This window comes from Ovis canadensis, chromosome 1 (genome assembly GCF_042477335.2).
Source record: "Ovis canadensis isolate MfBH-ARS-UI-01 breed Bighorn chromosome 1, ARS-UI_OviCan_v2, whole genome shotgun sequence".
In the NCBI taxonomy this organism is placed as follows: Eukaryota; Metazoa; Chordata; class Mammalia; order Artiodactyla; family Bovidae; genus Ovis; species Ovis canadensis.
This window is the reverse complement of record NC_091245.1, coordinates 203,605,523-203,621,527: the sequence shown is the minus strand read 5'-3', so window position 1 is coordinate 203,621,527 and position 16,005 is coordinate 203,605,523. Positions and strand designations below refer to the sequence as shown.

At 43.8% G+C, this 16,005-nt stretch overlaps 1 protein-coding gene across 2 annotated transcripts; it reads left to right on the top strand.

Annotated features, from left to right (window-relative positions):
* The first annotated feature begins 378 nt into the window (after window positions 1-378).
* ADIPOQ (adiponectin, C1Q and collagen domain containing) lies at window positions 379-14,606 on the top strand. Of its 2 annotated transcripts, none has more exons than XM_069558309.1 (3): window positions 379-506; window positions 11,227-11,433; window positions 12,339-14,606. In XM_069558309.1, exons 1-3 carry the CDS (start codon window positions 383-385, stop codon window positions 12,857-12,859), a joined length of 852 nt encoding a protein of 283 aa, XP_069414410.1. In that variant the 5' UTR covers window positions 379-382; the 3' UTR covers window positions 12,860-14,606. The 2 variants fall into 2 exon arrangements, with proteins under 2 accessions (XP_069414410.1, XP_069414413.1); XM_069558312.1 differs by lacking the exon at window positions 379-506 and adding an exon at window positions 10,943-11,100.
* The last annotated feature ends 1,399 nt before the right edge of the window (window positions 14,607-16,005 follow it).

The window sequence follows — 16,005 nt, the reverse complement described above, 5'->3', positions numbered from 1 at the left end:
GCAAAATCTTTCCCCAGTCTGGGGTTCAGTCCAGAGAGGAAAGGATGTATTGTATTTCTTGCTATACTGTGGTTCCCTGTCATGTAGAGTGAGTGGGAGCTGATGGTGGTAACTTGTGCCCCAGATCACCAGGCAATTCATTTTACATAAAGAAAGACTTTGTTTTCCTGCTTCTGATCTTGACCCTTGGTCCCATCTTCTGTTGCTGTTGTAAGAGGCAAAAATAAAGGCCAAAGCCTGGAGACGTAAGTGTGATGCCTGCAGCTCTACTTGGCATCCTAAGCCCGAATTGGGTTGCACCAGGTTCCCTCGGGTGGCAACCCAAGGGAGCTGCCAGGGGCTGTGTCTACCCATTGGTCTCTGGTTCTCACTGTGCTGGCCAATGGGAAGGGACAGTGGTGAGGCGGGGTCTGCTTACCCCCATGAGTACCGGGCCGCTGAGGCTGGGCCATCGCCTCTTACTTCCACACTGACCGAAGTCTGTGGCTCTGATTCCACACCTGAGGGTAAGGATGACTAATTCAATTTCTAGGCTGGAGGTGAAGGCTCCTTACCATGGAGCCTTTGGCTGGGCTGTGCCCAGGCTACCCTGGTAGCAGGGTGGGGAGAGATACAGGCAAAACCCTGGTCAGGCCAGCACTGGTGGAGGCTGACAAGCCTTGGGCTTCTGCCTCGATTTTCCTAGAGCTCCAAGAGAAAAGGGACTGTTGCTTCTGGTCAAAATGTCTGGGACCATCCTGAATTTTGTCCAGTTCACTCTGTGGTAAAGGAGCTTAACCAAAGAAAAGGTTGGGGTCAGTGAAGTGGAGGGGATGGTCCAGCAATAAAGTTCAATTATATGAGAGGAGAAGATGATACATCACTTCTCGGCTGACCAAGTAGGGCAGAGAAAGAAGCACATGAAGAAGCAGCTTGGGGAATGCCTGAGCTCTGACCTCAGACTGAGTTTGGAGCCCAACTCTGCCACTGGAGTCTGCTCAGCAGTATTTATTGAGCAGATTTTACAGGCCAGACCCTGGGTGCGGTTTGTGAGATACAAAGATGGATGAGACACGATCATTATCTGTAGATTTTGGGGGATGTCTGTAAACACATGGCTATCTACACCATTGTGGGGATATCTCACAGGATGATGGAGAAGTTCAAAAGAGGTAAGGTGAGCAAGCAGCCTGGCATCTACTGGGAACTTATGAAAAATCTTTTTTGTAGCAGACACCTCCTGACAGAAGCCACGATCTGTCCGGCCTTTGCCAAGCCCAATCCCGCCTGCCCTGGGGAGTGCTGCGCTTGAGGCATCCTGGCTGTTTCCGGCCATTGATGCAGAGGCTGGAGTGGAAGGGATTTTAGAGGTCAGGCTGGCCTGCGTGTCTGAGGATGCAGGTCCCTGGTCTGGGGAGACTCTGGTGTTCAGATCAAGCCTCAGGAGGGGTGCAACCATCTCACTGCTGGGGATTCCTGTTCTTAGGGGGTAAGGTCAGCTCCTCCCGACAAGGCTGGGACAGGGGGGACTTGATGCTAGCAGAATATGTCCAAAGGAGCATGAGGGTGTCAGCTTGGTTGTTGAAGGTGAGCGGTGGGAAGGGAGCCTGAAGCGTAATTGGCTGTTCCTGTTGCCTCCCTCCCTTCATTCTTGAGGATTTGTAAGGAGGGCCGGAGGACTGGCTTCTTGTGCTTTCTAAGGTGGCTGTGGGGACAGACTTCCTTCTTACTCCCTGTCGACCTGGGGGGCCAGGGACTGCAGACCCTTGGCTGAGGTTGGGAGGTAAAAGATTTGGAGACTAGAATGTTTAATTAGGCATTCCTTCATGTGGAGAGACTGGTCCCAAACTGTGTGTGTGTGAAAGAGAGAGAGAGATGAGCGTGTATGTGTGTATGAGTGTGTGTGTGTTGAGGCAGGGGCGGGCATGAGGATGCTGAGTGACAGCTTTCAGGTCATCCTCCTGGGTGCCAGGCAGAGCCTAGCTGATTTTTGGCTCTGCCATTTATCATTAGATTGTGCCAGGTAAAATTGCCAATATTCTACCATTTTTTAACCTTTAAAGACAGCAATCTCATTTCATTCAGCCCAAGAGTTGCATGCTCTTAAGCCAGCATCTTGGTCTCTTCAACCTCTGATTCCTCTGTATAGTGGAGTCAAAAACAGTGCTAATGAGGAAGATTAAATGAAATATAGTTTAAAACTGGCTTATGCAATTTATACTGCAAAGTACTCTTGCCAACTTCAAAGTGTTCTCATGTTCCTTATCTTACATGAACTCATTTAGAAGATTGAGAAACTGAGTCTGAGAAGCCTTTTTTGAGGCAGTCGTAATGTGATGGCATCTCTCAGGGATCTTCTCCTTAATCTCTCGGTTTCCCCATCTCTGAAGTTGGGAATACTTTCCTTGCTTCATGGAGTTAAGATTGAAACAAATAACAAATGGCATAGTGATGGGAGGTGTTACTGTGGGAGCTGGTTTCTATGAAAGTGAAAGAAAGTGAAGTCGCTCAGTCATGTCCAACTCTCTGCAACCCCATGGGCTGTAGCCTACCACGCTCCTCCGTCCATGGGATTTTCCAGGCAAGAATACTGGAGTGGGTTGCCATTTCCTTCTCCAGAGGATCTTCCTGACCCAGGGATTGAACCTGGGTCTCCCACATTGTAGGCAGACACTTTACTGTCTGAGCCACCAGGGAAATCCTTTGAGGATCTAACAATCTAAGGGGGATCTTCCTCCCCCTTAGCCTCCCATTTATACAAGCAGGGCAGGGGTGAGATGGTTTCTGGGGTCCCTTTCAGTTTTGTTGGATTCTGCGATCTGTGCTTTAACGCCCTTTCCTCTTGGAGTTGGCGTTGGCTTTGGTGACCTCTCTCCCCCATCTTACTCTGTCTCCTACCAGTCCCAGAGGAGACTCCTTGCATTTCACAAGATTCTGCTGCTGTTGCTGAAATTCCAGCAGGTCAAAGTGGAATTTCTCTTACTCTTAAATGAAAATGAGGGACTGTAATATGGACCTTTAGGATTCAGAGAGCGTCATGGCCCACCCCCTTGTATAATTTTGAAAGCAAGCTTATCCATACCTGTATACAGTGCGCCATGAAAGCTAGTGCAGTAGGAAGAACCCAGGCTTTGGATTTCAACATGCACCTCTCCACACTTCCATTGGGTTGGCAAAAAGTTCATTTAGATTTATGGAAAAACTCCAATGAAATTTTTGGCCAATACTTCTTATCCTTGAGCAGAAGTTGCTAAACTTCTCTGGTCCTCAGCTTTCTCTTGGAACTGAGTCCTGACTCCCTGGAGTAGTCGTGAGGGTGAAATGAGATTAAAGGGGAGTGGATGTACAAAGGGTGGTCCACAGCAAGTGCTCCATAAATATTTGCTTGCATCTCTTTACTTATATCCCTGGAGGAGGGTATGGTAACCCACTCCAGTATTCTTGTCTGGAGAATCCCATGGACAGAGGAGCATTGCGGGCTACAGTCCATAGGTGGCAAAGAGTTGGACACGACTACTTATTTGTGTGGAACACTTTATAATTTTATAAAATAGTTATTCATACTTTAAGTGAATCTGTTCTCACAACAGTATTGTGAAATAGTCTATTAATAGGTAAGGATAAACTCATTAATAAACCAGCTTTGCTTGCAAAGAACATGAAATCTGGGAGGTGGGTTGAGAAGGTAAGTCACCCGGTGAGTTAATGATGGAGCTCAGATTAGAAGTCAGGTCACTGGATCATGACCTGGGGTTTCTTCACACTATTGTCTCTTCTATCCTCCATCCAATGGAGTGGAATATTAGCAGGCAAATGTGTGACCTTGGTGCTGTTTTCCTTCTTTGGACTATGCCTAAGTGTCCAGCATTATGCTTCAGAAGATCACAGTTTGATTTCCAGCTCAGCTGTTCAACATCTCTGGGATCTTGAACAAGTCACTTAACTTCCTGGAAACAGACTTTTATCATCTCTAGAATGGGTATAGTCACTGATAACATTTATTGAGCACTGACATGTGCCAGGCACTGTTCTATATACTTTATGTGGATTTTACCTTTTATTTTATTCTTTTCTTAGGTTAAATTTTTTTTCTTCATTTTGCCAAACATATGTCTGAAACATGTTACAAGGAAGAACAACTTATTTTCACCCAAGCACTGAGGTCAGAGAACATGTGCTCTCTATTTTACCTCATCCTGTCTCTCAAAATGGTTGTGAAAATTAAGTGAGATATTAAGTGAGGTGAGGACTTTAGAAGTGGCATTCTACAAAGACAAAGAATTATAAGTGGTATTAAGATTAGCTTCATGACTCATGTAAATGATTTCTTTATAGGTGCAACTGAGTCTTAGAACTTAGTCTTAGATTACAGTTTTATTTAGTTATGTTTTCCTCTTTAGAAAGAGAGGTCTTTCAAAATCAAAATGTAATAATTGCTATATTTAACTAGGGAGCACACATAGTTTTAAAATACATTGTTTGAAAGTTCAGCATCTCTGCACTGACTTTCAATTGCTATCAATTGATGATTTTTCCATCCGGAACTTTAGACGATAACCTTCTTCTTTAGTCAGAATCTGTTCTTCGCAGCAGAAACGTCCTAGGACTGTGTGCCCATTTGCCCTCACTCCCTCCTTCTATTACCTCCATCACCTGTCACTGTCATGGAACCCAGACTCATTGCCCCTATGAAAGGAGAGATCGTACCTTAACACTTCCCTCGGGCTGGGAAAATAAAATCTTGATTTTTAAAAGAAGAGGAGGAACCAGAGAATCCAAGAGACCTGATTTTTTAGTCCTTTCAATGATTTGGAGGAAGCCCCCAGTGACCCTGCATCTTTGGGGCCCTCTGTAGCTGCCTTCACCAGTTCTCGTGTTCTGGATTCTCTCCTTCTGTTTCTCTGTGGAAAAGAACTCAGCCTTCCTCATTTCTGGAGAAAGCAAGCACAGAGCCTCTTGGTAGTCGTCTTAGGAGTTTTACTGCTAACTCCGTAGAGGAAAGGGATGGAGGTGACAAGTTGTGGGAAGGTTGGACAACATATAAAATCTTTAAATTCTTAGAACAAGTATTTTCTGTAAACACAAGAGGGACTTGACTGATCTCTTCTTGGCTTTGCAGCCAACTCCTTTCTTTCTTCTCATCTTGGCCTAAATTGGGTTTCCCTGGTGGTTCAGTGGGTGAAGAATCTCACAGTTTGATCCCTGGGTCACGGAAGATCTCCTGGAGGAGGGCATGACAACCTACTCCATTATTCATGGACAGAGGAGCCTGGAGGGGTTTATGGGGTTTCAAAGTCAGTCATGACTGAAGCGACAAAGCATAGCACAAGCCTAAGCTATCTCATTTTCATTTATTTCCGGCAGTTATTGAGAACAATAACTTTGAATCCTCCAAATCCAGTAGAGGGGGACAGAGGTACAGGTTGAGGATAAGAGAGCCTTGACTAGGGACTCATGCCACCAGGCGGCAGCATCTGTCTCTGTCGCGCCTGGTGGCCGTGCTGCTCGCCTCCTCTCAGCCTGCAGGGCTCATTCTCAAGTCTCGCTTTACTTGTAAGATGATATTAGAACTCGGTATCTGAGGAATGATGCGGCAGATCAATAGAGAGGAAAAGTATTAAATAAATGCCTTTTAAACAGCTAGTCATCAAATAGGAAGAAATCACTTGATTATCTTAGATCACAGCTTACCCAACACAAAATATCAGAAATGGACTAAAGAGTGAAATTTAAAATACACCAGACAATAAAAGAGAAGAAAATAAAGTACTTACCAAATCCTAGCATGGATAAAGACTGTTTAACTCTTAGAAGCCCCCCCCCCAAAAAAAAAGAAATCAACTGAGTTGTTTATATAAAAACTAAAACTTAAAAAAGCCCCCCAAAACTAAAACTTCTGTAACATAAGAAACAGGATAAGCAAACAGAAAATAATCTTTACACTATAGATAAATCATAGGACACATGACAAAGAGCTGGTATAAAGAGCTCACAAAAACTAATTCAAAAAGCACATTGTATCCCTAATGAATTAACTGATAAGAAACACTAACAGAGATATCAAAAATGAAGAAATTAGGAGATAAGCCTTTAATAAAATGTACAACTCACTAATTATCAAAGCAGTGAGGTTCCATTTCTTTTGCTCCCTAAACTAAGATCAACAAAACTGTTTGCAATGATTATATTCAAAGTTGGGGAGTGCAGCTAAGACAGGCTTTTTGTATACACACTGATACACTGCTGTGGAACAGCATGACAAACTATACTTTGGGAGTATGTATCAGGAGCCTTAAAAATGTTCATATCTTTTGGTCCAAAATTTTTACTTCTGGGATTATGTCATAGCATAATATTAGTTTGGGGATAAGCTATGTGCCAAAGATGTTTGTTAGATTTAAAAATGTTTCAAAATGAAAGTATGAAATGTTTCAAAATGAAAGTATGTTCATGCTTCAATAAAATGGAAATGTTGACGTATACCCTGGTTATATCCACTTGATGGACTAGCACATACATTTAAAATGATGATTACAAAAATTAGAAAATTGCAAAGCAAAAATTAGAGAATAAAATTTCTAGGAAAATATTATTTCCATTATGTTTAAAGATAAGTAGATTGATTCTTGGGAATGGGGATTAGTTTATTTTCTGTAGTTTTCAAATTATTTATCTTACTATTTTTAATGAACACATGTTTGTGTGTTTGAAACTTGAGCATACACATATATAAGTAAATATATGTAAGTTTATGTATAACTACATATATGAATAAACTTAACAATAGAATGGAAAAGACTAGAGATCTCTTCAAGAAAATTAGAGATACCAAGGGAACATTTCATGCAAAGATGGGCACAATAAAGGACAGAAATGGTATGGACCTAATAGAAGCAGAAGATATTAAGAGGTGGCAAGAATCACAGAAGAACTATACAAAAAAGATCTCATGATCCAGATAATCATGATAGTGTGATCACTCACCTTGAGCCAGACATCCTAAAGTCCAAAGACAAGTGGGCTTCAGGAAGCATCACTATGAACAAAGCTAGTGGAGGTGATGGAATTCCACCTGAGATATTTCAAGTCCTTAAAGATGATGCTATTAAAGTGCACTCAATATGGCAGCAAATTTGGAAAACTCAGCAGTGGCCACAGGACTGGAAGAGGTCAGTTTTTATTTCAATCTAAAGAAAGGCAATGCCAAAGAATGTTCAAACTGCCACACAATTGCACTCATTTTACAAGCCAGCAAAGTAATGCTCAAAATTCTCCAAGCCAGGCTTCAACAGTACATGAACCGTGAACTTCCATATGTACAAGCTAGATCTAGAAAAGGCAGAGGAACCAGAAATCAAATTGCCAACATCCATTGGCTCATTGAAAAAGCAAGAGAGTTCCAGAAAAACATCTACTTCTGCTTTATTGACTACACCAAAGCCTTTGACTGTGTGGATCACAACAAACTGTGGAAAATTCTTAAAGAAATGGGAATATCAGACCACCTGACCTGCCCCCTGAGAAATCTGTATGTAAGTCAAGAAGTAACAGAACTGGACATGGAACAACAGACTGGTTCCAAATTGGGAAAGAAGTACATCAAGGCTGTATACTGTCACCCTGCTTATTTAACTTATATTCAGAATACATCATGTGAAATGCTAGGCTGGATGAAGCACAAACTGGAATCAAGATTACCGGGAGAAATGTCAATAACCTCAGATATGCAGAAGATGCCACCCTGGCAGAAAGCAAGGAGGAACTAAAGAGCCTCTTGATGAAAGTGAAAGAGGAGAGTGAAAAAGGTGGCTTAAAACTCAACATTCAGAAAACGAAGATCATGGCATCTGGTCCCATCATTTCATGGCAAATAGATGGGGAAATGATGGAAACAGTGAGAGACTTTATTTTTGGGGGGCTCCAAAATCACTGCAGATGGTGACTGCAGCCATGAAATTAAAAGATGGTTGCTCCTTGGAACAAAAGCTATGACCAACCTAGACAGCATATTAAAAAGCAGAGACATTACTTTGCTTACAAAAGTCCATCTAGTCAAAGCTATGGTTTTTCCAGTAGTCATGTATGGATGTGAGAGTTGGACTGTAAAGAAAGCTGAGCGTTGAAGAATTGATGCTTTTGAACTGTGGTGTTGGAGAAGACTCTCTAGAGTCTCTTGGACTGCAAGGAGTTCCAACCAGTGAATCCTAAAGGAAATCAGTATGGAATATTCACTGGAAGGAATGATGCTAAAGCTAAAACTCCAATACTTTGGCCACTTGATGTAAAGAACTGACTCATTTGAAAAGACCCTTCTGTATTGGTGTTTTTCTTTCTGGCTTACTTCACTCTGTATAATCGGCTCCAGTTTCATCCATCTCATCAGAACTGATTCAAATGAATTCTTTTTAACGGCTGAGTAATACTCCATTGTGTATATGTACCACAGCTTTCTTATCCATTCATCTGCTGATGGACATCTAGGTTGTTTCCATGTCCTGGCTATTATAAACAGTGCTGCGATGAACATTGGGGTACATGTGTCTCTTTCAATTCTGGTTTCCTCGGTGTGTATGCCCAGCAGTGGGATTGCTGGGTCATAAGGCAGTTCTATTTGCAATTTTTTAAGGAATCTCCACACTGTTCTCCATAGTGGCTGTACTAGTTTGCATTCCCACCAACAGTGTAGGAGGGTTCCCTTTTCTCCACACCCTCTCCAGCATTTATTGCTTGCAGATTTTTGGATCGCAGCCATTCTGACTGGTGTGAAGTGGTACCTCATTGTGGTTTTGATTTGCATTTCTCTAATAATGAGTGATGTTGAGCATCTTTTCATGTGTTTGTTAGCCATCCGTATGTCTTCTTTGGAGAAATGTCTATTTAGTTCTTTGGCCCATTTTTTGATTGGGTCGTTTATTTTTCTGGAATTGAGCTGCATAAGTTGCTTGTATATTTTTGAGATTAGTTGTTTGTCAGTTGCTTCATTTGCTATTATTTTCTCCCATTCAGAAGGCTGTCTTTTCACCTTGCTTATAGTTTCCTTTGTTGTGCAGAAGCTTTTAATTTTAATTAGATCCCATTTGTTTATTTTTGCTTTTATTTCCAGTATACTAACACATATATATGGAATTTAGGAAGATGGCAATGACGACCCTGTATGCAAGACAGGGAAAGAGACACAGATGTGTATAATGGACTTTTGGACTCAGAGGGAGAGGGAGAGGGTGGGATGATTTGGGAGAATGACATTCTAACATGTATACTATCATGTGAATTTAATCGCCAGTCTATGTCTGACGCAGGATGCAGCATGCTTGGGGCTGGTGCATGGGGATGACCCAGAAAGTTGTTATGGGGAGGGAGGTGGGAGGGGGGTTCATGTTTGGGAATGCATGTAAGAATTAAAGATTTTAAAATTTAAAAAATAAAAAACTAAAATTAAAAAAAAATAAAAAAAATAAAAAATGAAAAGACCCTTCTGCTGGGAAAGACTGAAGGCAGGAGGAGAAGGGAAGGACAGAGGATGAGATGGCTGGATGGCATCACAGACTGAAAGATGATAGAGCCCCTGCTGATGGGCCATCGAGGTGAAATTCCAGACACAATGCACAATTTGGGGGGTAAGATTACTTATCAGGGATTTTTCTGCATCCCTCATAGAAGAACTTCCTCCTGAAGCCAAATTCAATTCTGGAAGCTTTGTGAAATCTATGAGACAAGCAAACTGATGAAAAAAGTGAGTCTTTAGGGTAAAAAAATACACACTGACCATGTCTTGTTTAGAGTCAGTTTCTTGGGATTCGCTACATTTCAGACTCCACAGACGGTATCAGCGATGCCTGTGATCCAGGATCCTGGGACCAGTTTCTCTGTCTGGTGCTTTCAGTAACCTAATAAGAGAGGCAGGGACTGAGGGGAACCAGAGGCCCTGTGCACGCAAGGACTGTCTTTCAGGAGGGGGTATGGAGGTCTGGTTCTGAGACAGGGAGTCCCTTGGCCACCTGTGCCCCTAGAGCTTTTTCTCAGGGCTTCCAGAATATATACTGTAAGTGCACTCCATTCTCTTTCCCTCTTCCTGTCTCTTTTCCTTCCTCCTTCCCTCCTCTGTCTGTATTTCCCTTTTTTTTTTTTTCCTACCAAAGGATTTCTTTAGTCCTTGTTTTATACTAGTGGGACTTTCTTGGTGGCTCTGATGGTAAAGAATCTGCCTGCCAAGCAGGAGATGCAGGTTCAATCCCTGAATCAGGTAGATCCTCTGGAGAAGGAAATGGCTAGTCATGCCAGTACTCTTGCCTGGAGAATTCCATGGACAGAGGAGCCTGGTGGGCTACAGTCCATGGGGTTGCAAAGAGTCTGACATGACTGTGCAACTAACAGCTTCCCGCCCCTCTGGGTGTGCTTAATGGGTGAACAAATAAAATGACAGTACAGTGCAAGCAGTGCTGTGAAAGATAAGCAAGGGCTCTCGGGGAGGGCAGAGGGGGAACAGCAGTCCAGACGGGGGAGGAGGACAGGGAGGACTTCCTAAAAGAGAGGACAGCCCATGTGACCTGAAGTCCATGAGGGATCAGGCAGTGAGGGGGTACAGCTAAGGGGCTGCACAGGCAGAGGTCAGCGGTTAGTCTCATGGGACAGTGTATCTCTGGTTGTCTGACCAAGGCTGTGTGTGTGTGTGTGTACATGTGTAGTTGTGTGTACAGGTGTAATTGTGGGTGTGTGAGCATGTGTGCAAGCAAGTATGTAATAAGTCAAATGTCTAACATGTAGCCCAGGAGGTGGGGAAAGGAAGAAAGAGAATGGGAGAGAAAGGAGGAACAGACATAGAGAAAAGGAAAAGGGAAGAAAAGGAGGGAGCCAAGAGAGGGAAGTGGGAGTTGAATGGGATGATCTGAGTCATCACTCTTGGAAAACCCAAGGGATAGAGTCCTGAGAAATGGACTCTTGGAGCTTTCCCCCTTCCTCATAGTGTGCTCAGATCTGAGGAACTGGAGGAGTGCTATCTCACTGTCACTGATGGTGGAAGAAAGGAGATCACACCTAGAAAATAAGGCTAAACACTGAACATTTCAGGGCAGAGAGAGCACAAGGTGGGCTGGAAGAATCAGAAGAATCTTTCCAGAAGAGGTGAGTGTTGAGGGAGCGGGTCTGAGGCAAACTCTGCAGAGCTGGCCAGAGTCCTGCTCGGGTCCTGATGGGGGAGCCGTGTGGGGGTTGCTCTTTTGTGGCTGACAGCGTGGATCTGGGTTCCAGGACTCAGGATGCTGCTGCTGGGAGCTCTTCTACTGCTGCTAGCCCTGCCCAGTCATGGCCAGGACACCATGCAAGGGCCCCCGCTGCCCAAGGGGGCCTGCACAGGTTGGATGGCAGGCATTCCAGGGCATCCTGGCCACAACGGGACCCCAGGCCGGGATGGCAGAGATGGCACCCCTGGTGAGAAGGGTGAGAAAGGAGATCCAGGTAAGAATAAAGGCTTTGGCACCCTCCCATCACAGACTCCTCCCGGGTAGAGGAAGGCTTCTAAAACTACGAGAGGGCAGTAGTTACTGACTACGGCCCTTGTACAGGGAAGAAACAAGGCTTTTTGATGTGACCCATAAGCAGCCTAAAGTGAATTGTGGATTGGCCTTCTAGGGGTGAACACACATGGTCCCTTTAAAACCAAGTACCCTTGGCTCTGCTCTACCCACACCATCTCTGCTCTTCCCCATCCTATTTCCCATCTCAGCCTCATCCATCCATATTCTCAGTCTGCTTACATTCCTATTTTCCTTAATGTCCCCTTAGTTCCCATTCTATCCAGCGGCATTCAACCACACTTCCTGGGACCTCCTGCAGGTCACAGTCCTTTTCTTGGAGCACTCTTGCCCTAGTACACAGGACTGTTAGACGCTACTACCAGAGGGTCTACTCCAAATATGCCAGAGTGAATACGGACAAATGCCCAAAGAGTGGAATAGAGAGAAAATGCCGTTGATGCAGACCTGGATGGACAATGAAGGCTTTCAGGAGGAGGTGGGGCTTGAGTGAGACCTTGGAGGATGGGTATCGGGCAACCTAGACAGAGGGGACCAAAAAGTCCCCTATGTACGATTGGTTGAGCCTGCACATAAAGTACTGGCAGGGTGGAGGGTCTGTGATGGAGACTTTTGGAGATAAGGTTGGAGAGGAATTTATGGGAGCCCGTGTTGTAGGGGGATGTGGAGGAGAAGGTTATGGCTGTCCCTTTTGGGAGCTCTCATTGATTCCTTGCCCTGAAAGTCAAGCAGATTGTAGGTAGGGGCCACAGGGACAGTGTTTCAGACTGAAACCAACCTAAACAGGAGTTCTGTTCCTTGGGTTACTGAGGTCTTCTTGTTCTCTAGGTCTTGTTGGTCCTAAGGGTGACACCGGTGAAACTGGAATCACTGGGATTGAAGGTCCCCGAGGCTTTCCAGGAGTCCCAGGCAGAAAGGGAGAACCTGGAGAAAGTGCCTATGTATACCGCTCAGCATTCAGTGTGGGACTGGAGAGCCGGGTCACTGTCCCCAATGTTCCCATTCGCTTTACCAAGATCTTCTACAATCAGCAAAACCACTATGATGGCACCACTGGCAAATTCCTCTGCAATATTCCCGGGCTGTATTACTTCTCCTATCACATTACTGTCTACTTGAAGGATGTGAAGGTCAGCCTCTACAAGAACGACAAGGCCCTGCTCTTCACCCACGACCAGTTCCAGAACCAGAACGTGGACCAGGCCTCTGGCTCCGTGCTCCTCTATCTGGAGAAGGGTGACCAAGTCTGGCTCCAGGTGTACGAGGGTGAAAATCACAATGGGGTCTATGCAGATAACGTCCATGACTCCACCTTCACAGGCTTCCTTCTCTACCATAACATTGAATGAGCACCATTAACTCAGAGTCTCCACTGGGCCAAGCAGTGCAAAGTGAAAGAACAGTCCACAGGTCTACAGTGTAGTTAGGAGACCAATTTTATTACCTAGTTGGGGGATTCCGAACATCATTCATTCATTCATTGATCAAGTACCTTTTTTAAGAAATGATATACTATGTTCCCAGGACAGTCTTGAAGAAGACATGTCCCCTGGCCTCAAGGATCTGTTATGTAGTGGTAATGGAAGGGTGATAACATTTACTGGGGAGTTTCATATACATGACAAGATAACTAACTACAAGAAAGTATTTGACAATGATATTCTGTGCCTGCTGTTTTTCCTTATGTTCATGTCAATCCTATGAAGTACACAGGAAAATAGTCTTCTCTTTTTTACACTTGCAGTCCTGAGGATGAGAGAGCTGTGTGCCTAAGTCACACAGGCATTAAGCGGCAGAGTTAGAAATCCAACCCAGGGCTGTGGACCTTTTCCAGTATATTGTGTCTGTTTTAAGGACTATATAGCCTTTTGGTAGAGTATTAGTAGGGGTCTCCCACCAACTCATCTGAGGACCTTTGAACTGGCCTTCACCACGCATTAAGCCTTTCCTTTGAAGCACTCCCTCCGAGAAGGGGGTTCCATGACTAGGCCCCATTCCAGCTGGACTACTCCATACTTCCTCTTCTCTATGTCTTTCCTCAGACCCTTCTCTCTGGCCCAGAAAGTTGACTCCATCTCCACATGTTCACATCTTCCCTATCCCTCAAGACCACCAGGTTGGGAAGCTTGCTTGATGTGATATCTCTTCTTTCCTGCAAGTCTTCCTCACTCCTGGGCCCCTTTGCCCTTCCACATGCCACCATGGATGAGAGTCCTGGGTTTGCAAGACATCCTCCTGCAGGCCAGGGATAATTACCCACAGAGGATCGTGCTTCCTGCACACTGAGTCCCCTTCCAGGTCCTTGACTGATGCCTCATGAAGATCAAACTCTGGAACCTCCTATCTACCCAGAGTTAACTCCATTTCTGTCTCTCCATATAACCAATCCCTATCTACAAAAACAGTTTTATTTTAGGAACTTCTTGATTTTAAACTCCTAATCTTTGTTCCACTGGATGGCTTGAATCTTTTCCACTGAGGTTAGGGATGACTGTGCTTTCCAGAACACTTAAAGAATTTTCCCTTAGGGAAGTAGCTTGAGCCTGCAATGCAAACCCCATGAAAGAAGTTGGAAACTATTCTTTCTTTGAGCACCAACAGGGTCAGGGGAGACTTGGGCCTCCTGTATCTACTCTTGCTCTTTAAGAAGTATTAAAAAAAAATAAAATGAAAAAAAGAAATGATAACTGAGATGACTATTTTAATTAGCTTGATTGTGGTGATTGTGTCACAAATGTATGTCTATATCAAATAATCAAATTGTACACCTTAAATACATGTACTTTGAATTGTTAAATATCCCTCAAAAAAAAAAAAAAGGAATTACAGATAGTTGATGGTGGTAAACATCCTCTCAGGTTGAAGATGAGTGATGCTCTTCAAAGATGATAGCAAAAGCAGAGCTAATAGCATTCTGTATAAATATAGAAATGGAAAACTTAGCTATTTGCTTGTAGTTTTAAATTCTGAATGATTTCCTTTTGACTATTCATTAGGCAATTATGATATTTACATAAAGGCTTAGTTTTTTTAAATGCTTGTATATCATTATTTTCTACAAGTAAAGATACTATCCAGCATTAAAAGTAGAACACTTATTTCACGGATCTTTTGTTTTCATTTTTGGAGAAGACATGGGGTTTAGAGAGGGATGAAGAGGGGTAAACCTTGTGTTAATCAGAACTCTATTTTGTGAATGACAGATAAGATGTCCTTGCATTTCATTGGCTTTGGCTGGGTTGTGTGCTCATCTCTGACCAGTCACTGGAGTCAGGAGGATGTAACATATTTATTGACTTAATTGGTTATGGCTCAGGCTGGAGAAGGAGTATTTTCCTTAAAGCAAAATCTGGACAGTTATCAGAGTGGTAGATTCAAGCCTTTGCTATCTGTCACATGTACCACTCAGAGTTTGGTCTGGGATTTTAGTAGTTTAATTCTTTAAAAAAATATATTTATTTGCCTGTGCTGGGTCTTAGTTGTGGCATGCTAGATCCCGATCTTCATGGTGGCCTGTGGGATCTTTTAGTTTCAGCACATGGGATCTAGATCCCTGACCAGGGGTGGAATCCAAGTCCCTTGCATTGGGATCGAGGAATTTTGGCCAGTGGACCACCACAGAAGTCCCTGTAGTTTAATTCTTGAAGCCTCTGCTATGCTTCTTTTGGTCTGTTCTGCATGTGTACACCGGGGGTTGAGAGGGATTTAGGGAGGGTCCCAACATAACTAGCAGAGGTCCTGTTCCAGCTCTTTCCCCTCTGGCATGTCCCTATATTCTCCAGCCCCCAGGGACCCTCCTTTCCCTGATTCTTATTGCCAGGAAACTAGGGTTCTCTCTGAATTTTATATTCTCACACTACTGTGCAGTCTTGTGTGACTTTGGCTATCTTGAGGGGGATAAAGCAACAAGAGAAAAGAAGGAAAGGTGGGCTACAGAAAACAAGGATTACCCACACTATTTGAATAGCATGGTTCATTTCACTGGTTTCTCTGGTCAGAGAGAGAGAGAGATATTTTTGGAGGAGGGAGTGAATTTTAGATGCTTGTGTTGCTGCTGTTGCTGTGGCAATGCAGCCAGTGCTTGGGGCTGATCCTGGCAGAGCTGGAAGAAAAAAGAGAAAAGAAAGCATATTTTAAAAAGTGGGATTTCTCTTACACTCTCTGTCGTGCAAGAATTGCTTTTTCTGGTCTCAGCAAGAGGTGATTTCTCCTGGAAATTTCTCCCAACAGTGCCTAAAACACAATTCCAGGACTTGGCCTGCCTTCAGGTCAAATCCATGAGACAAAGAAGGAAAAAACCCCATAAAACTCAGCCAGGCTCTGAGTTGTTATTCAAGTTTGGACTTCAGCCCTCAATCTGTCTGCCACTATTTACTTTTTAGACTCTTTGGATTTGTTTTTCTGCATTGTGTTTAGAGTTTGGAGTTGTAATCACTGGGAAAGGTAGAATCTGCCTGCAGAAGACTCAGGTTTGATCCCTGGGTTGGGAAGATCC